Source organism: Cydia splendana, chromosome Z, assembly GCF_910591565.1.
Source record: "Cydia splendana chromosome Z, ilCydSple1.2, whole genome shotgun sequence".
NCBI lineage: Eukaryota > Metazoa > Arthropoda > Insecta > Lepidoptera > Tortricidae > Cydia > Cydia splendana.
In genome coordinates, this window is record NC_085987.1 from 21,984,657 (window position 1) to 22,010,916 (window position 26,260).

General features: G+C 37.3%; 1 protein-coding gene across 1 annotated transcript in view; it reads left to right on the forward strand.

Moving 5' to 3' along the window:
* The window catches only part of LOC134805076 (solute carrier family 22 member 3-like), a 48,775-nt gene that overhangs the window by 2,888 nt on the left and 19,627 nt on the right, over positions 1–26,260 (forward strand). The window contains exons 2-9 of the mRNA XM_063778361.1: positions 1,770–2,044; positions 12,608–12,828; positions 14,945–15,128; positions 16,653–16,782; positions 17,474–17,602; positions 19,202–19,394; positions 20,215–20,320; positions 23,064–23,296. Of these exons, the coding sequence (XP_063634431.1) occupies positions 1,770–2,044; positions 12,608–12,828; positions 14,945–15,128; positions 16,653–16,782; positions 17,474–17,602; positions 19,202–19,394; positions 20,215–20,320; positions 23,064–23,296 (1,471 nt within the window). The remainder of the gene's footprint in view (positions 1–1,769; positions 2,045–12,607; positions 12,829–14,944; positions 15,129–16,652; positions 16,783–17,473; positions 17,603–19,201; positions 19,395–20,214; positions 20,321–23,063; positions 23,297–26,260) is intronic.

Sequence of the window (26,260 nt, forward strand, 5' to 3'; positions counted from 1 at the left end):
TAGAGTTAGACCAAGGGTCGTTTCTCAAAAAGTTGGCACCGCCACCTGTAAATAGGTTTATGTTAGAACTTTTTTTTCATTATGTATAATTTTCATATATAAAATTTTAACACATATTTAGAGAGACTTTTTACACAGAGGCCTAATACTTTGAAAAAGATATAATAAATATTGCATACAAAAAAAAATATTGTAACTACGTTTATCCGTTAACCTGCCGTGTCCCAACGCGAGGTACTGATGTTCCGAGCTATGAAAACCACACAAATTATTAACTTAATTTAACGTCATTACCACCGCACCTATCCCGTCTCACTCCGTACGAGCCGAAGCCGTCACTCATCAGCTAACACCTGGTAGGACGAAGACGTGGTTATTGTGCTTCGCAAATAAAACACAAACGACAAAGTATCGGAAATTGTAGTTTGTAATGAGTAAGTACTCTTTATCCTGGCGTCGATATCTTGCTAATTGTGTAACCTATCGCATTACTATCAAGATATGTAACGTAATCAATAGTTTAGTTTTATGTGCCTAAGTATGGAGTTCATCAAGCTAATACATTTTGTGTATTCGCGATATAACTGCCATTTTCCCCATCACCTGCATATCGTCCACCTGGCTAAAACTGCCAGGTGGATGAGATTTGGCGGCAGGTTAATGTCACTGATACCACAACTAATACTCGTAACTATATAATTATATAGCGGTTATATCGCTTTTGTGTGTTAACTTAGGAATAAAAACTATCCTGTCGGTTAAAGTTGCATATTATTCAAATTTGTGTACTTTTGTCTTAAGTCTCGTTAACCTGTCCAAAAAAGTCAGGTGAATGATGTAATGGCAGGTGAACGATAACTATTTAAAATCCACGTATATACTCAAACAGTGATTATGTTTATTAAGTCGTTAGTGGACAACTGTTTCTCCATACAAACGTAGACCCCATTTTCCTCCCTGGGGTTTTTATGAAAAAAAAAATTTTGTTACACTAATGTCGTAAGTAGATTTGTGACGTCCCACGGGAAAAGGTACCTTATGAGGGTTTTTAGTTTTAGACATTTATTAAAATGTTTTGTAAAAAGGTGAAAACATGCTCATTTTGTTTATTGTGTGATGAGATGACGGGCGAGAGAGAGAGGTATGGATGAAACGAAAAAGACATGCTGCGTCGACCCCAAATGAATGGGGCAAGGGCAAGCGAATGATGATGATAATCTGAAACCTCAATGCTTAACGTTTGTTTACCTGACCGATTTTGGAAATTCTTTTTTTGATTGTATGTATATGCATACAGATTGGTCCCGTTTTTGTCAAAACCCAGTTCTAATAATGGGGTCCATGAAGAATCGAGGGAACTCCTCAAATCTTAAAGGCATACATATAGTGATTTTTGTGTTTTTATTTACAAATCAAGCATATACATTCACAAAATTGACATTTGATGAAGTGGAACTGCTGATGAAGATCAGAACGGAACTCTTCAACGACGCATAGTTCACGTTTGGCAATTTGTCTTCTTCGTTATGTTTGTTAAGCATGATAAGTTTTTAACCCACCTTTTTCTCAAACTCGAGTTCTGATGATGGGATCCATGAGGAATCAAGGGAACTCCTCAAATCTTAAAGGCATGCGTATAGTGACTTTTGGATTTTCATCAGAAATTCAAGCATTTTCATTAAAAACTGTCGTATTCGATGAAGTGGAACTGCTGATGATGATCAGAACAGAACTCTTTAACGACGCATAGTACACGTTTGGTGATTTAGATTTCGACTTGGATTGGGACTGGGGCTGGGACCCGGACCCAGACTCGGGCCCGGACTTGCACCCGAACTGTGACTCGGACCCGGAGTCGGACCTGGACCTCGACTCAAACCCGGAGTCGGACCTGGACCTGGATCCCGGCTCTTATCTGAACCTGAACCCGGACCTGGACTTGGACCAGGACCTAGACCTGGACCTGATCCTGGACCTGGTGTTGGACCCGGACCCGGACTCGGACTCGGACCCGGACTCAGACCCGGACCGGGACCTTGACCCGGTTCGGTTGAGAAATCGGTTTTTTTCTATTAAAGAGTATTGTTAGGGGTCATCCATTAATTACATCACACGTTTAGGGGGAGGGAGGGGGTCAAGAAAATGTGACATGTTGTGACAAGGGGGAGGGGGGAGTCATAAACTTTGTGACGTCACTGTAACTTCATCAGTAACTGAAAATGTATTTAAATTATTTTACATGCTAATTATCATTTAAATAACAAGGTTTTGAAACGATAATCGTTTTCGTTCGTTTAATTTTATTTCTTAATCAGTTTTGGGTTATAAAATTACTAATATTTCTTTTGTCAAAAATATTTTGATAAAATATTAAATAAATATTTGCCGATTTCGTTGAAGAAATGTGACGTCACACCAGGGGGGGGAGGGGTTTGCCAAATGTGACCAAGTGTGACAAGGAGGGGGGGAGGAGTAAAAAAACCCAGAAATTCGTGTGACGTAATTAATGGATGACCCCTTATAAGTTACATAAGCCTAGTAATGTCATCTCAAAGTTTAGCAGAAAAGGTGGCGGAGTGATGGAAAATTCCCAAAAATACCTAAAGTTTGGTAGAGAATTGTATAGCATACCTACTGATCATCCTGATACATCATAACTTAACCACTTTACTTACTTTTCTTTACATGCAAATTATTGTTATTTTTTAAGATTATTATGACGAGGCGAGGAACTTATTATATTTGTGGCGTTTAATGTAAATTAATATTTTCAATTCATAAAAAAATAAACTCCAATGTAATTGATGTTTTGTAGTTAGTTATTATTAAATTTATTTCCATAAGGTAAGGTTCAGCATCAGCTCTATCTTGGGAACCACTTTTCCAAGTGCTCATCAAGACGTGTTGGATGACCAAAACAGCGTGTGTCTATGTTGCACCAAACCTGAGTTCCACTAGGTGCTGCGAGGGTTCAGCATCAGCTCTATCTTGGGTACTGCCCTCCCAAGTCCTCATCAAGACGTGTCGAATGACCAAAACAGCATGTGTCTATGTTGCATCAAACCTGAGTTCCAGTAGGTACTGCGAGGGTTCATCATCAGCTCTATCTTGGGTATTGCTCTCCCAAGTGCTCATCAAGACGTGTCGAATAACCAAAACAGCATGTGTCTATATTGCATCAAACCCGAGTTCCAGTAGGTACTGCGAGGGTTCATCATCAGCTCTATCTTGGGTACTGCTCTCCCAAGTGCTCATCAAGACGTGTCGAATGACCAAAACAGCGTGTGTCTATGTTGCACCAAGCCTGAGTTCCACTAGGTACTGCGAGGGTTCAGCATCAGCTCTATCTTGGGTACCACTTTTCCAAGTGCTCATTAAGACGTGTTGGATGACCAAAACAGCGTGTGTCTATGTTGCACCAAACCTGAGTTCCACTAGGTGCTGCGAGGGTTCAGAATCAGCTCTATCTTGGGCACTGCCCTCCCAAGTCCTCATCAAGACGTGTCGAATGACCAAAACAGTGTGTGTCTATGTTGCATCAAACCTGAGTTCCAGTAGGTACTGCGAGGGTTCAGCATCAGCTCTATCTTGGGTACTGCTCTTCCAAGTGCTCATCAAGACGTGTTGGATGACCAAAACAGCGTGTGTCTGTGTTGCCCCAAACCTGAGTTCCACTAGGTACTGCGAGGATTCAGCATCAGCTCTATCTTGGGTACTGCTCTTCCAAGTGATCATCAAGACGTGTTGGATGACCAAAACAGCGTGTGCCTATGTTGCACCAAACCTGAGTTCCACTAGGTGCTGCGAGGGTTCAGAATCAGCTCTATCTTGGGCACTGCCCTCCCAAGTCCTCATCAAGACGTGTCGAATGACCAAAACAGTGTGTGTCTATGTTGCATCAAACCTGAGTTCCAGTAGGTACTGCGAGGGTTCAGCATCAGCTCTATCGTGGGTACTGCTCTTCCAAGTGCTCATCAAGACGTGTTGGATGACCAAAACAGCGTGTGTCTGTGTTGCCCCAAACCTGAGTTCCACTAGGTACTGCGAGGATTCAGCATCAGCTCTATCTTGGGTACTGCTCTTCCAAGTGATCATCAAGACATGTTGGATGACCAAAACAGCGTGTGCCTATGTTGCACCAAACCTGAGTTCCACTAGGTACTGCGATGGTCCAGCCAGCATCGGCTCTATCTTTAGTTCTGTTCTCCCAAGTGCTCACCAAGACGAGTTGGATGACCAAAACTGCAGGTGCCTATGTTGCACCAAACCTGAGTTCCACTAGGTACTGCCAGGGTTAATAGACAGCAAGATTGAATGTTTACTTATTCACAGAAACTTGTTGTTAAATTGGGAATCGTATCGAAGGTTAAGTGGGTCAGAATCCAAAATTTTAATCATCGTAGTGGACAATAAGGTCCCTTTTTAGAGAAAATGACACATTTTTCGATTATTTTTAGAGGGCATTGAAAATGATGTGGTGGACAGGTGGATGACACTCATTTCAGGTGAATGATGACAAGAAACCAGGTTAACGGCAACGGACACAGGTTAATGACGCCTCTCGATAACCTGTCAATATTTTCATTGGAATTTGTACTTATTTCTCAATAACCTGCTTCTACTATCGATAACCTGGAGACAAAATATCTTTCACCTGTCCTTGATATCATTCACCTGAATTTCAAACGCCTATATCTTCTAAACTAATTGAAGGAATTGCTTCCCTTCCACATTTTCTAATAGATTAAGTTGCCTTTTAACAATCCCAATTTAAAAAAATGCGAAAATGCAATATTTTTGTAAAACATGAATTTTAACATGGCGGTGCCAACTTTTTGAGAAACGACCCAAGATAAGCCTGCAACAATTTTGATAGCACTCGCAGTGCAAGTGTTATTTTAAACGTTAAAACTTCTATGAAATGATGACGTATAAATAACACTTGCACTGCGTATGCTATCAAAATCATTGCAGACTTTTCTTGGTCTAACTCTACTCATTCACCAGTCAAGCTAACATGTAGATACAGGGTCAACTAAAGAACCAAAATATAAACGCGAGCGCAGCGAGCGCGAAATTTTTTGTTAACCCTTCAGTTAGCGAGTTAGAGAAGGATAGCATACCATAAGAAATACAAAAACACTTGGTATAAAATTTGTTGGTGAGGACCATTGATTCGGGAGCGACCGCCTAGTCCGAGGTCAGTCTCGTTTATTAAGAGGTTGTTTTGTAAAAGAAATTGTATCTTAGGTCCCTTTTATTGATTTAATCTTAAAGATAAAAGTCTTCCTTTGATAATTAAATAGCAATTACCTCCAATAATCAATTAGTTTTATGGTGGCAGTCATTTTTAACAAGGAAGCTGGAAAACTGTCATTCTTCCGGAGTATGATTAGGTCTGGCCAAATGTATAAACATTAGAATAATTTAATTGCTATATTCAAATAGCCTATATAACTCTGATTCTAACAATATGTGATTTAATATACTTTCAAACATAAAAAAGCTTAAATCGACGATTTTGTAAAATTTTCTTAATCTGCGCTGACCACCCACCGGGGCCCCGCCACTTGACTACTTTTCGCGTTTTCGCTGGCGCCACTTGAAGGGTTAACAATATCGCAAATTGTGAAAGCGTGTTAAAAGGCTGGGTATCGATCTTCATTTGGGCCTAAAAGTCCGAAGTGCCCCAGTGAGGCGAGCTTTCATGCGAAGTCAAAGCCGTGCTTCATCAGGCTTCAGGATAAATAGTTGAGCACAGACACGAACCAGCAATGCCCATTGTATTAAAAAACGAGACCGCAGGCCGAGCTTGGCGCTACGAGGCCAAAGGCTAAGCTGAAGTAGAGGAGATGTGGAACACAAATCAATGGTAAATTGAGGTAAAAAGTGAGGCTGAAGGTCGAGCATTCCTATGAAAAACTGGGGACAGTTTTGTCTACTTTCTTTTTCTTTGTTTTAATCAATAGTCCTCGTGATTCAGAGTCGAAATAACCCAAAAGTTGTTGGTTGTTCGAAAAAAAGTGAACCTTTTTTCCCGAAAACCCCTATTATTACAACTTTACAACAGGTACGCACAATACGCCCCGTAAACTGTAACGTATTGCTTCAATTTGATTACAGTAGGTATTTCATTAATTTAAATGGGTCGATAAAAACAATAACAAAGCATATAAATTTTTATAATAATAAAAAAATTACGCATGAATTTTGACCCTATGGAACAAAATATTATTTGGTGCGCGCTGAGCCGCCGGGGCCCCCTGGCCGAGGCGGGGCCCCTAGGCAGTTGCCTACTTTGACTTAGGGTTAATCCGGCCCTGGGCGTCCTACATTTCAGCCACCAGCAAACAGGCCGCGGCGGCGGCTGACGTCCGAGAACGTTTTAAGGCGAACAAATATAGTTGTCTCGGCGCACACTACGAATTTGTAGCCTTCGGCGTCTTGACACTAGGTCCGTGGGGTAGGGGGGCTCGGGGGCTCCACAAGGAGCTCAGCAAACGCCTAAGGCAGGCCACAGGTGACCCTCGCGCAGGCAGCTTTCTCGCGCAAAGATTGGCCATAGCAATCCAGCGAGGGAACGCTGCCTGCGTGATGGGCACCTTACCAAGGGCGCAAAATTTTGATAGTATTTTTAATTTTTTAGCTTTAGTTTTTAGTTGTAGTTAATTTTAGTTTTATATTAATTTTTTAACACTTATTATACAATAAATGAGTCTTTAAACTAAAAACAAAATAAAATAAATATTTAAGTGGGGCTCCCATACGACAAACGTGATTTTTTTGCCGTTTTTTGCGTAATGGTACGGAACCCTTCGTGCGCGAGTCCGACTCGCACTTAGCCGGTTTTTTTGATAATTGGCGGCTAATTAGGCTTAGAGTATTTCTCAGTATAACATTCATTTTGAATCGATTTGTTTTGATTTTGTTTGATATTTTACAGTTAGTTTTTCCTTGTGTTGGTGTGGTGAATTTTTTTGTTTTTCACTCGGTGGCAAAATTCGTTTAATTCTCGTGCCTTGAAACCCTCGCAACGCTCAAGATTCCATTTTTCGAACCACTCGCTAGGGGTCATCCATTAATTACGTCACACGAATTTCTAGGTTTTTTTACCCCTCCCCCCCTCCTTGTCACACTTGGTCACATTTGGCAAACCCCTCTCCCCTGGTGTGACGTCACATTTCTTCAACGAAATCGGCAAATATTTATTTAATATTTTATCAAAATATTTTTGACAAAAGATATATTAGTAATGTTATTGGGTCCTTACCTATGAAATTGGCGTTTTTGTTCATAGATATAAGTCTGATCCTAGTTTTTTTTTTTTTACAAAAGTACATACACAATTACAATAAAACTACAATATGATTTCGCCAAACTGCTTGACAGCAATTAATTGTTATTTTTTATTGTTAAGTGTTCAGAATTAAGCCTTGAAAATAGGTCTTTTCATGTGCTGTCGGTTCGAGTATTAAAATTACTTATATTTTTCTAATGGTACCAATTTTCAAGAAATGGAGATATTGAAAACATACCTTAAAGGTGTCAAAAATTACTGGAAAAATTTTGTTTGGTTTGAATTAGCCATCAAAAAAATATCCGCAAAATTAATTGTATGGAAATTCGTGTTTCGTTGAAATTCTCCGAACAAAACGCCAATTTCATAGGTAATGACCTAATATAACCCAAAACTGATTACGAAATAAAATTAAACGAATAAAAACGATTATCGTTTCAAAAACTTGTTATTTAACTGTATAGCAAATAAAATAATTTAAATACATTTTCGGTTACTGATGAAGTTAAAAGTGACGTCACAAAGTTTGTGACTCCCCCCTCCCCCTTGTCATAACATGTCACATTTTCTTGACCCCCTCCCTCCCCCTAAACGTGTGATGTAATTAATGGATGACCCCCTACGCTCGTGGTTCAATTTTGGAATATTTCACTTGCTGGGTATCAATATTAGCACGAGAGGTTAAACAACAACTTTGCCCCCTTGTAAAACAAATAACTGTGTATTATAATCGAGAGGGGGGAGAAGAAGGATATTAATACGAGTATTAATAACTGACTCGAAAACGAGTTTTTTCTTGACCAAGGAGTCGCAATCACAGAAGCCTAATTCTTTTCTAATTTTACACCAAAATATAGCTGGGTTGTTAGGTAAAAAAGACTTGCTTGAAATTACACTAAATGATCTGCATATTAACGAGGGAAAATACATAGACGTAATATGTCTATCTGAAACATTTGTCGAACAAGGTAACGAATCAAACATCAATGTTAACGGCTTTAAATTAACAACTTCCTTTTCGAGACCCAAAAAAAGAGGAGGGACATGTATCCTGATAAGAGACTACTTTTAGAGAGTAAACCACTTAATTTTCTATAAGATTTTAAACAGGAGCTGCACTTCGAGGCTTGTGGATGTGAAATTGACACACTTAACTGCATCATTATTTGCATTTATAGAACTCCTAATTCATTTATTGATATATTTCTAAACAAATTTGAGAGTCTACTTGAAATTTTAGTAAAAAAATCAAAAAAGAAGGTAGTAATAACAGGCGATTTCAATATTAATTTCCTAAAGCCTGCCAAACCACTAAAAGAGTTTGTAAGAATCCTAGATAATTTTAATTTCAAAGCGCATATTATTGCACCTACAAGGTTACATACGTGTATAGACCAAATTATATCTAATACTCCAAATGCCATAGGCGAAGTGCGTCCCCTGGGCCTTTCGGATCATAATACAGGCCAATTACTTAGTATACCAAACCTAGGGAATATTTTTCCCCCTACTTACGTTTACGCAATGAAAAGAGACTTCAACCAAGAAAATGTTGAAAAGTTTTGTAATTGCCTAATAAATATTTCATGGAGTGAAGTTTACGATGAACCTGATGCCAATATAGCTTTTAACACTTTTCACGAGATGTATACTTTACTATTTAACCTGTGTTTTCCAAAATTCAGAGTCAGGATTAAAAAATCTAACACAAATACGAAGTGGATCACGAAAGGCTTGAGAAAGGCTTTAAAAACTAAACGACACTTGAGATACCTGTACTACAAAAACAAAACACCTGAAGATAGAGCAAACTATAATAAATATAATAAAATATTAAAAAAATGTATGCATACATCTAGGCAAATATCAAACAGAAATTACATAAATAATGCCAAGAATATTTCTAAGGCTAGCTGGGACATAATTAAATTAGAAACAAAACAGAGTGATAGTTTTAAAGCTAGAAAGATTAATGAAATAAATTACAATAATAAAATAATAAATAAGCCAATAGATATTGCAAATGCATTCAATGACTATTTCATCAACATAACTCATAAAAACTCCAACTCTGACATAAACTTAAGACAGTATCATCATGTCCTAAAACATAACAATTCAAACATGTTTCTCTCTCCTACTGATTCAACAGAGGTAGCCAATATCATAAGAAAACTTAAGAATACTCAATCTGTAGGCTACGATGAGATTACGACAAAAATAACTAAGTTAACAGCTGATATCATTGCTCCAATCCTTTCTCATTTAATAAACCTAATGTTTGAACAAGGCATATTCCCTGAAGTGCTAAAAGTGTCTATCGTAAAGCCTATTTATAAAGCTGGGGAAAAAATACAATTAGGTAACTATAGACCAATTACCCTTATACCTATATTTGCAAAAATAATAGAGAAAGCTATGTTTACTAGACTAATGAGCTTCTTAAATAAATGTAACATAATATGTGACCAACAACATGGCTTCCAAAAAGGTAAGTCTACAACATTGGCTACATTCAACATAATTAATAAAATAGTGGATAATGTAGATAAAGGAGACAATACAGTTGCAGTTTTCTTTGATATGAGTAAGGCGTTTGACCATGTCTCTCATAAACTTCTATTGTACAAATGCGAGAAATATGGCATAAGAGGTTTGGCCTACTCATGGCTAGAGAGTTACTTAAGCAGTCGACGTCAAACAGTAGAAATCACAGATCTGGACAATGATAATATTCAAAAACAATACAGGTCGGATACAAAAAACAACAAAGTAGGAGTACCTCAAGGAACCATCTTAGGACCCTTGCTATTCCTGTTATATATTAATGATCTGCCCACAATTACAGAACACGAGTGTACACTATTTGCAGACGACATATCCGTTGTCATATCTGATACCTCAACGCAAAATTACAACCAGGTCATTAATGAAACTATCGCTACCATAATGAAATGGCTAAATGATAACAGCTTACAAGTCAATGTCGAAAAAACCAAATATATCCAATTTATTAATCAACGGGGTAAAAAAGAAGAACTTAGTTTGACTTACAATGATCAAACTTTAACAGAATGTGATAGCACCAAGTTTCTAGGTATTGTTCTAGACGACCGTTGCACATGGAGCATGCATGTTGATAAAGTCTGTACCAGCATTAATAAGTTTTCATACGTTTTATTGCGCTTATCAAGAATATCTGATAAAAACACTGTCCTTAAAGCATATCATGGATTCGTGGTATCCAATTTAAGATACGAAATATTGCTTTATGGCAATTCTCCGCATATAGATCGTACCTTTATAGCCCAAAAAAAGTGTATCAGGGCAATGTGTAACACCTCGCAGCGGACATCTTGCAAAAACTTATTCGTCGAATTAAAGTTGTTAACAATACATTCACTGTATATATATGAAGTATGTGTCTTTGTAAAATTGCACCCCGACATGTTTAAAAAAAAGGGGGAAATAACCGACTTCAATACAAGATACCCCAACAGATTAGTCCTACCAAAAACAAACACAAAAATGAAAAATAGTTGCTGTTATGCGATGTGCATTAAAATATTCAATAAGCTGCCGGAGGACATTAAAGAACTACCCCTTAATAGATTTAAAAACAAATTGTACGCCTACCTGACCCAAAAGTGTTACTACAATTTAATAGTTATTTGTACAACAAGAGATCAAAGTTTGGTATTTCTTCGAGTGCTTATTTTGAGTCCCGTGCAAGCGAAAGATTCTATAATAGATTCACGAGCGTAGCGAGTGAATCTAATTTAGAATCTTGAGCGTAGTAAGGGATTCAAAAGCGCACGAGATGTAAATAACTTTGATCTCGTGTAGTACACAAAATTTTTCACCCTAAGCAGTGAGAACATACCTAGAGGGACAGAGATAATAGAACCCAAGTATATCGAACTTGTATTAGACCCCGCATGTTGAAATGACTATAAAGGTCACTTGAATGTCATTTTGTCTCACTCAGTGAGCAAAATCGCATTTTGCTCACTGAGTGAGACACAATCAGTGAGCAAAATGCGATTTTGCTCACTGAGTGAGACAAAATGACTCAGTGAGCAAAATCGCATTTTGCTCACTGTTTTTAAGAAGCAAAGTACCCTTGTTCGAGCTGCTGAGGTGAAAAAGACTTTTTAAATTGCGATAATGTTCAAACAGACTATTAAAATAGTATTATTAATTTATATAGTAAAACCTTGTATATTTTATTATTTATTTCATTAGTGATTTATTGTTTTTAACTGATTAATTTAATTGTATATTTGAAATTTCTGACATTTTTATACTCTTTTTTACGCAATAAAATTTATATTTTAATTAAATTTAACGGTTATTGAAATCTCTTTATTTTATGAATGTCATTATATTTTAAAATATTATATTATAAACTTGCTAAATTATGTTAATTTATTTTGAATTCTATTTTTAAATTGAAAATTGATGGTTCTCTCTTACTTTTTCCTTTTTTATCTGTTTACATGTAATCATCGTTAATGTTTAAGCTAAATATGTAAATAGTAATTATAAGTCTAGAAATAATTTAGCTATTAAGGAAATAATTTGCATGACTTATTAAAGTCTGAATGTACGCTCACTCGACCATTGTAACACCACAATTGTACTACATTTAAAGCAAATAAATAAATTTCAATTTCAACTAGTTAGGAATTATGTTTGAGATGAGCAGTGATCGTTAATTTTCCAGCAATTTTGGTGCAGCATAGTAAAAATAAAGGATTTTCTTAAATTTTTTTCTAGGGAGAGGAATGGTTCAGGTGAATATTACTGTTATTAACCCTAATTATCTATTCCACCTAGAGTAGGGCATACAGATGCTTTTAAATAACTAACAATGCTGCACCAAAATTGCTGGAAAATTAACGATCACTGAGATGAGGAGATGAGCGATACGTTTGAAGGAGTCGAAGATAAGTAAGTACGAGAGTAGCTTTAGTAGCTTAGGTATAATGTAATCTGAAATGCGTCACACGGCAACTAATTTCAAATCGATGGATTAAAATGATTAATTGAATCTAACGTATTAATGTTTATCTATTAATATTTTTAAATTATGATAAGGAATTTTAAGTTATTACTTCATTAGCCCCTGGGCTTTTCGTTAAGACTTACATCGCAGTCGTAGTCGTTTGTTTAATAACTAAAAATGGATTTAGATTCGAAAAATAAGGTAATCAATACCTCTTAATCTGGGAGAAAGTCAGTTGTTATACTCTGATGGAATAATAATCACTGATCAAGTCGGGGATCAATTATGTTGTTAATTTATAGGTAGTTACTTCGGCAGAACCAAAAGATTTTAGTGCAGCACTTCAAGCAGTTATCAAAGATGTGGGAGAGATGGGAATCTACCAGCGACTTCTCTTCGTAGGGATGCTGCCCTTCGGGTTTTTATGGGCATTTGTGTACATGAGCCACTTGTTCATCACGGTCACGCCCTACGAGCACTGGTGCCGGGTCCCTGAACTCGATGGCCTAGGATGGGACCTAAGGTAGATACCTACAGATACACTCAGCTACATATAGGATCACTATATAGGTAGAATAATATAAATTTACCCTTAAGTATCTTAATGTTGTGAAATATTCAACACGTTCGGTTCGGTGGTTGGTTTTAACAGGCTGTGTCCCAACTGCACACACACACACTTCGCTGTTCGCGTCGCATCGGAAAGTGCAGTTCGTTTGTAAATAGTTTCAGCAGTCGCGGCTGAAAAGTATTGTCAGTACTCAGTTCTGTGTGTGCTGTGGTGCACGGGTAGGAACCGAATTTAGCACAACGAACCCGATTTGTGATGCAAATACTTTAATAAAAAGAAATACGAATATTCGTATTCGCCGAATATCAGCGTCATAACTCGTAAAAAATATTACCTAACTAATTAGGTATTAGATTTTACAGCGCTTTTTATTCATATTTGTAATGTATTAAATATCGGCACGTATTTAACCGGTCAACTAATTAATCGAATTTGGGTAGTTTAAAAAACTAGAAATGGGTACTAAAATTAATAGTTTGGCAACAAAAACGGAGCCTTAAAATATATCAATATGAGTTTTATTTTAATGCCGTTACAGCTCTTGATAATATTTAGGCAGGTACCAAGTATTTATTTGGCAACTGAATTATTATATTGGAGACCATTTATGAAGCACATTTTAAAAAGAAAACGGCTATCTATTAATTCAAAAATGAAGTTGTGTTAAAATATTTTGTTGGTCATTACACGGTCAACCTAACACTCCTCGCTTTGCTCGTCGTCACACCTATTCGTTGACTCTAGCAGAACACAGTGGTAACTATTGAAACTAGTCATTAAAAATTTAAAGATCTAATGGTATAATGGCCATTAGGCGTTTCAGGATTAGAAATTTCGACTATAAGTGTACTGACCATTTCGTATTGGTAAATTAATTTGAGGTGTTTTGTGTAAAGAGTGAGTGAGTAAAATACTACCTTAGCTGAAACGACATGCTCAGTTATGACTATAGTTGATTACTTAGAGGTGAAAAACTAGATGACAACTAAATTTTATGATCCCTTTACAATATTAGTTGCCAATTTATTATTTTAGTCGCCAACCTATCACTTTAAGATCCCTATAATTTTTTTTGGGGGCTTGATTTTGCTGCCAGTTTTTTTAATAATATGATGATTATATTTGAGGCTAATATATTTTTTGGCGCTAAAATATTAATGCACAGCCAAATTATATTATTATATGCCCAATGAAAGTTCCTGTTGAATATTTCAGTTGCCCGGTTAATAATAAGCCTTAAATATCATCAGAGTTGCGAGTGATTAAAAAAGTGGAATCTTGAGCGTTGCGAAGGTTTCAGACCTTGCCGCATTTAATTATTTCACATCAGCTCTTCGGAAAGGGGCTTTTTCTTCCCTGTTATAGGAGGGATCTAAGTGGTACTTTTTCTGTTCTATGTCTATGAATTGCCCCCCTGCACCTTACATTTTTTTTAGTTTAAATAATGTTTTGAAACATGATAATTTTCTCATAGGTGATATGAAAAGCAGTAAAATTATTTCCACTTCGGGCGTTATCACTTGGATCCCTCACTACGCTCAGATCAGGGTCTATTTTACTTCTACTATTAGGTATTACACTACACAATCTACTATTATTAACCTAGCAAAATACAAAAAAACTCACCGTCGCGCTCGCGACTTCTAATTGTAATACAGATATTAGATTGTAATACAGCTTACCTACTCCTATATTCCTTATAAATATCACTAAACCTGACGTTTAAATTTGATAATAGATAGACTTTTTGGTGTATTTTTAAGCCGTTTCAAAAAGTGTGACTAAAATATTAGCCTGCCTAGTGGAAAACTCATACTAGGTAAACAATTTAGCCGTGTTCTTCAAACATTCGAGTCCTTATTATAACATAAATTATACACGCGAAATCACCCTGCGGTGGGTAGATGAATACTTAGGTTCTTATTCGATATTCGGTATATTTTCGATAGAATTTGAAGAAATGGTAGCCCTGAGATTGAAAATAAATTGGTAACTAAGAAGGCATCATATTTTTAAAAACTGTAGGTATATGCCTCCAGAATACGTAAAAGTTAGTAGTGTTGGTCAGGCGAAATCTGTCGATCCCGGCGAGCGCGGAGGGTGTGTTCGAGCGCTGCGTCGTGTTCGCCGCCAACTGGACCGAGGTGCTGGAGACGCTGCTGCCGCCCGCGCCCGGTTCGCCCACCATCCCCTGCCAGAATGGGTGGGAGTTCCTCTTCGATGACATACCATATTCTACCGTCTCTACTGAGGTATGTGCCATTCAGTTCCTCTCGCTTTTAGTAGGTACCTAGGTCGTCCTAGCTATCTCAAGCAAAAGATTTGGGCTCCGCCCGGGGCTAGCAAAAACCAACTGCTCTCTTGTTGCACATTGTGTAATGTGAAGAAGGTATACCTATGTACTTAGCGCTAGCTGAGTAGGGTGTGACAGTTAATTACTTAACATTTATTTTGGTGTCTGGGTTTACGCCCACGCCCTCGCCAGACAAAGAATGAAGGACTTTGGAGCAGGATATCTGATATCTGGAACCAAAGGACTTTAAAACGCTATACCCATGAGCTCTATCATCCTACACATGGATATGGTGGGAAAAGCTCTTGAGTAGCTGACCTTTAGATCTTTTCTAGGGGGTAATTGCACAAAAGATCCCTATGGGTCGAAGGGCCTCCGAAAACAATAAGGTAAGATACGATATTATGTACTGATTTTCCTGCTTGTAATTTAAGACTAATTAATATTTCGAAAAATACAAACATCAATGGTTTGATGTAACTATATTAGTCTATTAACAACTGTACAGGTCCAGATCGCGCGAGGCTTTTGGCGGTCGGAGCCCGGGAAGCTGATTACGGGCCACATGCCCATCCTTCGCCCAATACTGGTACTTTCTTGGATCCGACCGCCCTTAGACTGGCGTCTGGTTTGCGACTCAGGGTTCCGGTGCGTACTACGCCACACATATGCTCTTCAGGCACGGACGTGGACCGACGTGGGACACCATGGATTTTATCTTGTCAAAAAGTGCAACCGTTTTTCGAGACATGCCTCACTGAATGACATAATCCGTCGGTCTCTTGCCACCATCAATGTGCCTGCTCTTCTTGAGCCGACTGGCTGATAATTCAGGGGTGATGGCAGGGGGCCCGATGGGGTGTCCTTAGTTTCTTGGAGTTTGGGACAGATGTTAGTGTGGGATGCTACATATACCTGCGTAGACACACTGGCTCCGTCCCACCTCCAACGGACTAATGTAAAAGCGGGTGGAGCGGCGGAAAGCGCCTAAATTTTAAAACGCAACAAATATAAGAGTCTCGGTAGAGAGGACCATTTTGTACCATTTGGAGTTGAAACTCTAGATCCATGGGGTCCCAGCGCGCACAAGTTGTTCGCAGAAATCGCGTCTGGTTGACGTAACTGCATGGTGACGGAAGCGCTGGCGTCTACCTCGCACAACGTATCAGCATTGCGATACAGCGAGGAAATGCCGCCAGCATCCTTGGTACAATAATGCCTCAAGGGCCTATTTTAAAGTTAACCTAGTTATTAATTTCGTTTAGTAATACCGTTGTCTAGAGTACGATCTTGTTAGTAAATAAATTATTTTTATATACATAATTAGTAATAACTATTAGTCTATTACAAAATACATCGGTAACTATAAATAGCTAAGCTACGTAATAAAACTGTGTTAGTTTCTAGGCTACCTTTATGTATATGCAATTGTTTTAACTATTTGTCTGTGATGAAAATCATGAATAGGTAATTGTGTTTGCAGCGTGAGTGGGTGTGCAGCCGTGCGGCGCTGGTGCCGTGGTCCCAGACCATCAGCATTCTGGGCTCCATGCTGGGCGGAATACTCCTCGGATACTTCGCCGATAGGTTCGGACGGATACCTGCGTTGCTCGGTGATTATTGTAACATACACTTTACGATTAGAAATAGTAAATAAAAAATAAATACTTTACGCTTAGCTATCAGATACTTTAAATGTTAGAGCAGCTTGCTGCTTTGTTCAGATATGTATTTGCAAACATTTCCGATATATTTGATGGCGACATTTGGTAACCTTCAAGAAAATTTTAGTTAAATATACGAGTAAATGAATCATTTCTAAAGGGATGTTATGTAGGTAGGTAAGGAAGTAAGACGATTAGTTGATGATGTACCAATCAATATATGTACCTACCTGAAGGCGTGAGGGTGACTTCTACGTGGAAGATGTTGCGAGCGGATTCGAGGGTGTAGTATTTAAAACGTTACGCTCCCTAAAGCTCATTTCCGCATGTCGCTCAGCGAGTTCTAGACGTTTTTTACATAGAGAGTAGATGTAGACAATTGAAATCTCTTCCGAGTGTATTTTACGTAGTTTTTACTTATTTATGTATTTATTTTGAAGAAGGGAATTGGAGATTATTGTCACACCTGCAACACCAGAGGGGTTGTAAGTGCGTTGCCGGCCTTTAAGATGGGAGTACGATCTTTTTCTTGAAGTTTTGACAGTCGGTTTCTAAGTTACTTACTACTATTAAATTACTTATGTTTTGTTGCGTTTTCTTTCCAAATGTCTAATAGAATGTTTATACTTACGTGTTGCAGTGTCTAACATTCTCGGCTGTGTCGGCGGCGTGGCCATGACCTTTACTACCGGTTTCTGGGATTTCTCCGTGTGCCGCTTCCTGGTTGGAATGTCTTGTGACGGCTGTTTTCTATTTATATATATCCTTGGTAAGAAAGGAGAATAAAGATTGACTCACGCTAGACCGGGCCGGGGCCGGGCCGGAGCTTCCGGCGCGTCGTTTTACGTGGAAAGCACCACGTGATCACCGATCAGCCGTCATAGAACGTGACATGTCAACGCCTCGGCCCGGGCACGGCCCCGTTTAGCGTGAGTCATCATTTAAACGAATGTCACCATTTGCAAGACATGTGAGATAGGTACCTAGTGTACCTACTCCTCAGTTTAATTACCATGCCTAATGAATTGTACGATGTGTATGAGTGCAAATATTATATGTAGGTAAGTACCTATTTAGCATACCTAATTTTATGTGTAGGTACGAGTACGTGTTACGACAGTTGACAGAGTACGAGCCATAAATCTGACACGTTCGTATACATAGTGAGATCATGAATAAATTGGACAACAAAACAAAAAAAAATAAACGCGTTTAGTATTCTGCCGGCTTTGGTCCTATCGCTAATCGCGCTATCTTTATCTAAATATAAAGTAGATATATTAATACAATCGTGACGTAATACAGAGCTTTTCATCAGAGTTCCGTGGTACGAAATTTTACAAGCTAGTTATTGAATGAATTCATTATGGTTGAGTTGACTTGGGAGCTCCATAGATAGGGACGAGATTCAAACGTTATAAATTCGACGAACAGAAGAATATATAGGTAATATATAGGTTTAAGCGCCCCGCCTCGGATGCGCACGGCTTACACAAAACCAAAACCTTAGCAAATTATACACCTTCCTCAAGAATCACTCTATTGGTAGATGAAAACTGCAAGAAAATCCGTTCAGTAGTTTTTGAGTTTATCGCGAACATACATACACACAAACAGACAGACGGGGCGGGGGACTTTGTTTAATAAGTTGGAGTGATAGTCTTAAATAAATAAATAAGTCCTATTATCAAAGAACCCCCCCTCAGCTAAGTGTTAAGTTTCTTGAAGATTGACAATGTTTGACCTTTAATTATTCAGTATTTAGTGTCATTTTAGAGGTCACACTTAGGCTGTGTTAATCGTAACTCGAGTACCAATAAAATTGCGCTTCCTGTAGGTTTCTTATGTACAGTCAGCAGCAATAGTTGCTAAGTGGGCGAGTTGTTCAAAATGATCATGACGCGACTTTATTGAAGAGAATAAGAGCGCGTCAAGGTAATTTTGAACACCTCGCCCGCATAGTAACTGCTGCTGCTAAAACTGTACGTACCATAAAGTAACCCCCATAGATTGTTCTGTAAGAAAACTTAGTAATTACTACAGTTTATTTTCCTGAGACTTTCCGCCATTCGAAATCCATTGGGCATATTTTGCGTACTCTAACTAACCCAGCTCCAGAAAGCCTAGCAATGCTTCGCTTGCTTAGTGTTAGTGCTCCGTGTAAGTTGCTCGGACACAGAGGTGTTTCACCCTGCCTGCCCTTCTGCGTTAAAACCTTATCCTGAATTTAGTTAGTGGCAAATTGGGAAGATTACTTTATCTGCGTCAATAATTCCTATCATAACTATGTTCTATATTTGCATATAATGCGCTTCGTTTTTAATTGTTTGAAAGTACCTACAGTAAGTAGTTCGTTATTTTGTTGCAGCGTTGGAGTACGTTGGCGTAAAGCATCGGTCTTGGGTGGCCAACATGTCGATTGCGCTGTACTTCGGCGGTGGCTGCGTGGCGCTGCCGTGGCTGGCGCTGTGGTTCAGCGACTGGAAGACCTTCATCCTGGTCACCTCGCTGCCCATGCTGGTTGCTCTGGTTACTCCCTTCCTGGTCCCGGAGAGTGTCGGGTAAGACCGTCTACCTTATACAAGGTGCTCATGAGGAACCCGAAAGATTTTAACCATGCATTTCTGAGGCCAAAAGAAGGAATTATGCAATACGGAATGTACTGATGAAGTAGGACTGTATCACTTAGTAAAATTGAAAAATTATGTTCAAAATCGTTTTATTAAGGTTAGATATGAGGATATCACGTATCATTTGTGGTATATTGTACAAAAAAAAAAACAGCCATATCGTATCTGGAGGAGCCCAAACTAGGTAAGTTTTGAAAATTATTTTTGCTTTAATTAAAAAAAAATGGCTGAAATGTAATGAAGTGGTATATTTTTAGTATCGTCTCAAAAAGCCCTTTCATATAATACCACACACGACAGGTTTCTAAAAAAAAAATTGTTTTTCCCATATACAAAAAAACAATGACTCGGCACTCCCCTCCTAAGGGATTTTTTTTAGGAACTGGGGCTCAAAAATTTTGTTTTGACCTCTAGAATACGTGTGCCAAATGGCTAACCTGTAAGTACATCGATTTGCGGTTTTTCTATGAAATTGGGGCCGTAATATAGGCCTCATAGTAGCAACATCGCCACCAAAAAGGCGTTTTGCTCTAAGTAAAACATGTATTTTTTTTAATTGGTATATAATAGTATAAGTATATATATTTACTCTGCAAGTAGGCGAGACTTAGGTAACAAGAATACATTAAGTACACTGTTAAAATCTTTCGGGTTCCTCCTGATCACGTTGTATAGGCAGTACCTAATACTTACCTTGAGTAGTTGTTAGGTTCGTTTTCGTAAGTATTTCAATATTCAGCATTATTTTCAGGTGGTTGGTATCCAAAGGGCGAGTTGATGAAGCTGTAAAAATAGTTCATAAATTTGAAAGGGTCAACAAAACTAAAATTTCGCAAGAGATCCTCGATGAATTTATAGTAAGTAACATTTTTAGTAGGTAACGTAATAATTAAGAACAGTATAGATAGCTACTCATACCATTCCCAGACATACTCCCAGTTCCAGTCCCAGACCAAACCCGACAGCCCTGCAGTCTGCAGTCGCTGTGTCAGTCTCAGTCGGAGGCCGCTCAATCAGAGTTGATGACGAAACCATACTCGTAGTTGGCTGAATGCAACTGTCCCAAATTGGTATAAGTACTAATTAAAGACCGGACTTTGAAATGCCACTATAATTTCAAAGTTATTTGTAACGTTTCACGGGTAAAGTTACCTTGTGGCGGTTGGTGCTTACGCTATTATTAACACTGCCGCTCAATACTAATCAGTATATGTGACGTCCCATTGTCCAAGGTACCTTGTGGCGGGTATGGAGTTATGCATATCCCAGTAATCTAAAATAAATAAGCTATCGATAACACAAAAGATCAACCTCCTAAGTTGTGTAGTTACAGAGATATTATTTTTTGAAAATAATGTTGTAAAATGAGCAACTTTACGATAGAGAAGTTTTAAGTTTAGCCACCTAAAAAACTATGTTCCTGAAGTAAGTTACATAGTTGACTACAAATAATAATACCTTAGACTCCTGAGATTAAAAAAATGTTGCGACTTGTTCTGTAATATAAATGGAAACCTTTGATATCGACTGATTTATGTGTATACTAACCAATCTCTTGAAAATACAGTTTGGTTTCATTTTCACGATTGATTGCAATGAGCTCTCAAGATTTAAATTTATCTATTAGAAAACGACTCTGAGAGACAGTTTAAGCAAAAAAAAATACCGATTTATATAGACGTGAAAATGTAATTTCTGACTTTTTCATGTAAAATCACGAAATTGAATATTTTTTACTTTTAATGTGACCCACAATCTATTTTTCTAAGCACATATGAAAGTAATTCTGTCATTCAAATGAAATAAGTCCTAAAACCGCAACTAAATACTATATTTAACCTCTTATGCCACTTTAAACTTACATAACAATAACGGTCTTTGCTCCATAAATTTAAGAAAAGGTACCTTATGATTATAAATTTAATAATACATCACTACAAAACATCAATTACATTGAAGTTTATCTTTTATGAATTGAAAATATTAATTTACATTAAACTGCCACAAATTTAATTAGTTCCTCGTCATAATAATTAAAAAAAAGACCTATAATTTGTATGTAAAGAAAAGGTACCTTGTGGTTAAGTTACATGATGAGGCATGATGATGATGGAACAGTTAGGATAAACTAATAATATTTTGGGGTAAAGATGGTATAAATCGTCTATTTGCTATCAATATATTTTGGTTGCCATTGAAGACAAGGGGCTTTGAGGTTCGATGACCTCAGATATCCCCTATGGCAATGCGTCGGGTATTGGCATTTTTCAGCAAACCAATGGCAGATTTATTGCATGCGACCAAACGAAATGAAGATTACTCTAGTTAAGAAAGACTTGACGAGAGTAACTTTGGTATATAATAGCAGGCTACTTGGATTTGTAATGTCGGTCGATGTACGGTTATAATATTTGCTAGGCCCTTCGACCAGAACTGAAATTATCAAATTAGTTTTTCAGAATGCTAATACAGTTCTCTACCAGGTTTAGGTTAATTTTTATTGTAAGTTTGTTATTAATTATGTTTATGGTTTTAATAAACAAAATCTCTACCAAACTTCTTTTCCCGTATTGACTAGTTATTTTTGGGAATTTTCAATGACTTTTCCATAAGGTACCTTTTCTACTAAACTCTGAGACGACATTACTAGGCTTATAACTAACATATAACAAAAATAAAAACAGGTAAACAAACGTTAAGCATTAAGGTTTCAGATAACCCAATAAAAAAAAATTGAGCATTTTTCACCTTTTTACAAAACATTTAATATCTCCGATACTAGAAACCCTCATAAGGTATCTTTTCCCATGGAACGTCACATATAATCAGTTATTTATTGCTTTCATAGGTAAGTAGGTACAGGTACCATAGGTACAGTCGCCATCAGATATATAGGAGCGGCCAAGGTGTTCACAATATCTGAACACGCGCTCTAACACCCTGACAATAGAGGCGTGTTCCGATATTTGTGAGCACCTTGGCCGCTCCGATATATCTGATGGCGACTGTACTGCGGTGCGCGACGTAAGCGCCGGCGGTCACCATAAGGTAGGTACCATTACCCGTGGAACGTCACATTTTGTCTTACTCTCGCAGTAAAATCAAATTTTCCTCACTGTTTTTCAGCATCAAAGCACCTTGTTTAGCAACTGAGGTGAAAGTTTTCTCTATGGAGCTAGCTGACATTTTTTTAATAGACTTATGCCCAACTAATTGCAGTGGTTTTGGTATTACATATATATGGATGGTAGGTATACATGGAATAGAACAGGCCGCGTAGCCAAGATGCCAATCGCTCACGCTCCGTAGCGATCGAAACGCAATTGTCACTGTCGCACTAATATGGAAGAGTGATAGAGAGACATAAAGCTTTTCGTTGTCGAAGCGATAGCGATTGTAACCTTGGCTAGGCAGGCAGAATCCCCTAAAAATCTGTAGGTACAAATTCATAATCTTTACCTAAAGAATTGGACTAGACTACAAACCATAGATAACCTAATCAATTAGTTTTCATTGTAAAATTGTAAGATATCATATGATCTGTTAAAATTAATTGTAGAGGTACATTGACTAATGATAATTGTCTACATTTTGTTTCAGGCTGCCGCCAAATCATTCACTCAGCAAGATGAAAGTTTGTTAATGATATTTAAAACCAAAGGTTTGCGAAAAACTGTATTGTTTCTCGTTATCGCATTCATGTCCTGCGCTCTGGTGTTCGATGGCCTGATCAGGATGTCGGAGCATCTCGGAGTGGACTTCTTCATAGCGTTCACGTTGACGTCCGCTACGGAAGTACCTTCGATTGCTTTAGTGGTCCTGCTAATAGACAGGTTTGTTGGAAAATGGGGACTACGTTTGTATGGCGCAGCGGTCGTCCCCTTCATGTAGATATATACTTACCGGTGACTACCAGTACCTACCATAGTGGCCAACTCTATTCATTATCACCTCTGTTGCTTGGAAGCAAGTAAGATTGAAGGTGGCTCTGGGACATACCTAATACTTACGTTACCAACGTGCACCTGCATATATACCTACTTCGTCAGCACTGCAAGGGGTTTTCGTAACTAGTGTATATAAACAGTGTTATTATTGAATTCCGTTAATTTCGGGGTATGGCTAAGTACATTTAAGTAAACTAAATGGCATAAGTAGTTAATTCTCATGAAAAAAAAAAATATATATAATGTATGTAGTTGCTGCATAATTATAGCGTTGTTGTAACACGGGCATTATATTACATATATATATATATGTATATATATATATATATATATATATATATATATATATATATATATATATACATATAGTGCACTGCCTTATGGGAATATAGTTCAGAGCCGGAAACCGCTACCAACTTTTAGTATGTTGTTGGGCATGGCATTGGGTCTCCAAAACTGCCGGGAGACAGCGGCGCCGGCCATCTACTTCAGCGGAATGACGTCATCATAATGACTCCCGCTTCGTTGCGAATATTGCATACTGCACCCAAACTATGCATGGCACATACACGTGTGGGGTATTAAATGAAAGCCAATTAAATAAACTATATTTCATTTATACAGTGTGTACCAAAATATGCAACAGTTTAAGAGAAATTTACAAAAAAATAAATATGACGTAAAAAAATATTCGATTATTTGGGTTTTACAACCAAACCAAAAGTCGGACGATGAAGCAATGTACTACAACATTAAAGATGACGTCTCAAGCCATACACTGATATCAATAAAATCAAAATTGGACCAAATATGTGGAAATTATGCATCAAAATGTAGATATTTGCCCATACAAATGCATAAAAGTTAAAAAAAAACCAAATTGGTCATTTTCAGGATAATCAGCATAAGCTTCTAGTATGTTATTAGCAATATGACCTGGATTCTAAAACTGCCGGGAGACCATCTCTGTTGTGCCTCAGTTACAAATAATGACGTCATATAAATAATCACTGCCGAATTTCGTAAAATGTAAATTATACCTATACCTCGAGTCTCACATACACATGAGTTACATGTAATGAAAGGTTATTAAATGTATTATGATTCACCTAAACATTATTTGTAAAAAAAATGTACGGTTTAAGAACTATAAACAAAGAAATAACACTTTTTATGAAAAAAGTAGGTGTATATCAATTTTATAGCTAAATTAAAAATGGTAATAAAATGTTGCGTATATTATCAGAAAAAACAGTTATTCAGGTTTAGGATACTGCTTAAATTTTAGATTTCCATTAAAAACTGAGAAAGTTATGCAAAAAGAACTAAAGCGCGCCATCAATTCTACCTACAACTACAACGGGCTCATATTATGCAATGTACAGTTCTAAGTATCGGGCAAGAAATGAAAGTACAGAACGTAAAATGAATTCAAATGTAATTTTTGACCAACACATATATAAAAAAATAAACCGGCCAAGTGCGAGTCGGACTCGCGTTTCTAGGGTTCCGTACATAAATCCGACTCACGCTTGACTGCACATTTCTAATAGGTTTTCCTGTCATCTATAGGTTAAACCTCTAATGTTAAAACGAAAAAAAAATGTGTCCCCACTCACATTTTTGTTTAATTTAAAAATGAGTCGCATTCACGTATATCAATTACCAATATCGTATTAAATTTGAGTTCAGTGCGTCTTCAAATGCTGTTACATTATATATTTTCAACAAATTATACCTAATAGTTGAGTAGGTAAGTCGGTTTACATTAACGTTCACTGAGCCACATATAATTAGTATAATTACATACATTGTATTGAAGTACCGAAGTACCTATTGAAGAGACTACAAAGTATTGGAGAATTTAGGAATACTCCATTTTGCTACAAATTGCATACAATAATCTTCTATATATTGTATATATTGTATCCGTGTATTGTAAATGACGGGCAACTACGGTACTTACCTAAAACTGTCGTTTTTAGGGTTCCGTACCTAAAAAGGAAAAAACGGAACCCATATAGGATCACTCGTGCGTCTGTCTGTCTGTCCGTCTGTCACAGCCTATTTTCTGGGAAATTACTGGACCAATTAAGTTGACATTTGGTACACATATGTAAATTAGTGACCCAAAGATGGACCTTTTTTTTATAATTTAAAAATACATATTAGGTTCGAAGTTATTGAAGAAAATAGCCAAAAAATTAGCATTCTCTCCCTTTATCTCCGAAACTACTGGGTCTACAATTTTGAAAAAAGTACACAAAATAGTTCTTTACCTATAGATGACAGGAAAACCTATTAGAAATGTGCAGTCAAGCGTGAGTCGGATTTATGTACGGAACCCTAGAAACGCGAGTCCGACTCGCACTTGGCCGGTTTATTTTTTTATATATGTGTTGGTCAAAAATTACATTTGAATTCATTAAATGAATGAATGAATTTCATTTTACGTTCTGTACTTTCATTTCTTGCCCGATACTTAGGACTGTACATTGCATAATATGAGCCCGTTGTAGTTGTAGGTAGAATTGATGGCGCGCTTTAGTTCTTTTTGCATAACTTTCTCAGTTTTTAATGGAAATCTAAAATTTAAGCAGTATCCTAAAGCTGAATAACTGTTTTTTCTGATAATATACGCAACATTTAATTACCTTTTTTAATTTAGCTATAAAATTGATATACACCTACTTTTTTCATAAAAAGGGTTATTTCTTTGTTTATAGTTCTTAAACCGTACATTTTTTTTACAATTAATGTTTAGGTGAATCATAATACATTTAATAACCTTTCATTACATGTAACTCATGTGTATGTGAGACTCGTGGTATAGCTATAATTTTCATTTAA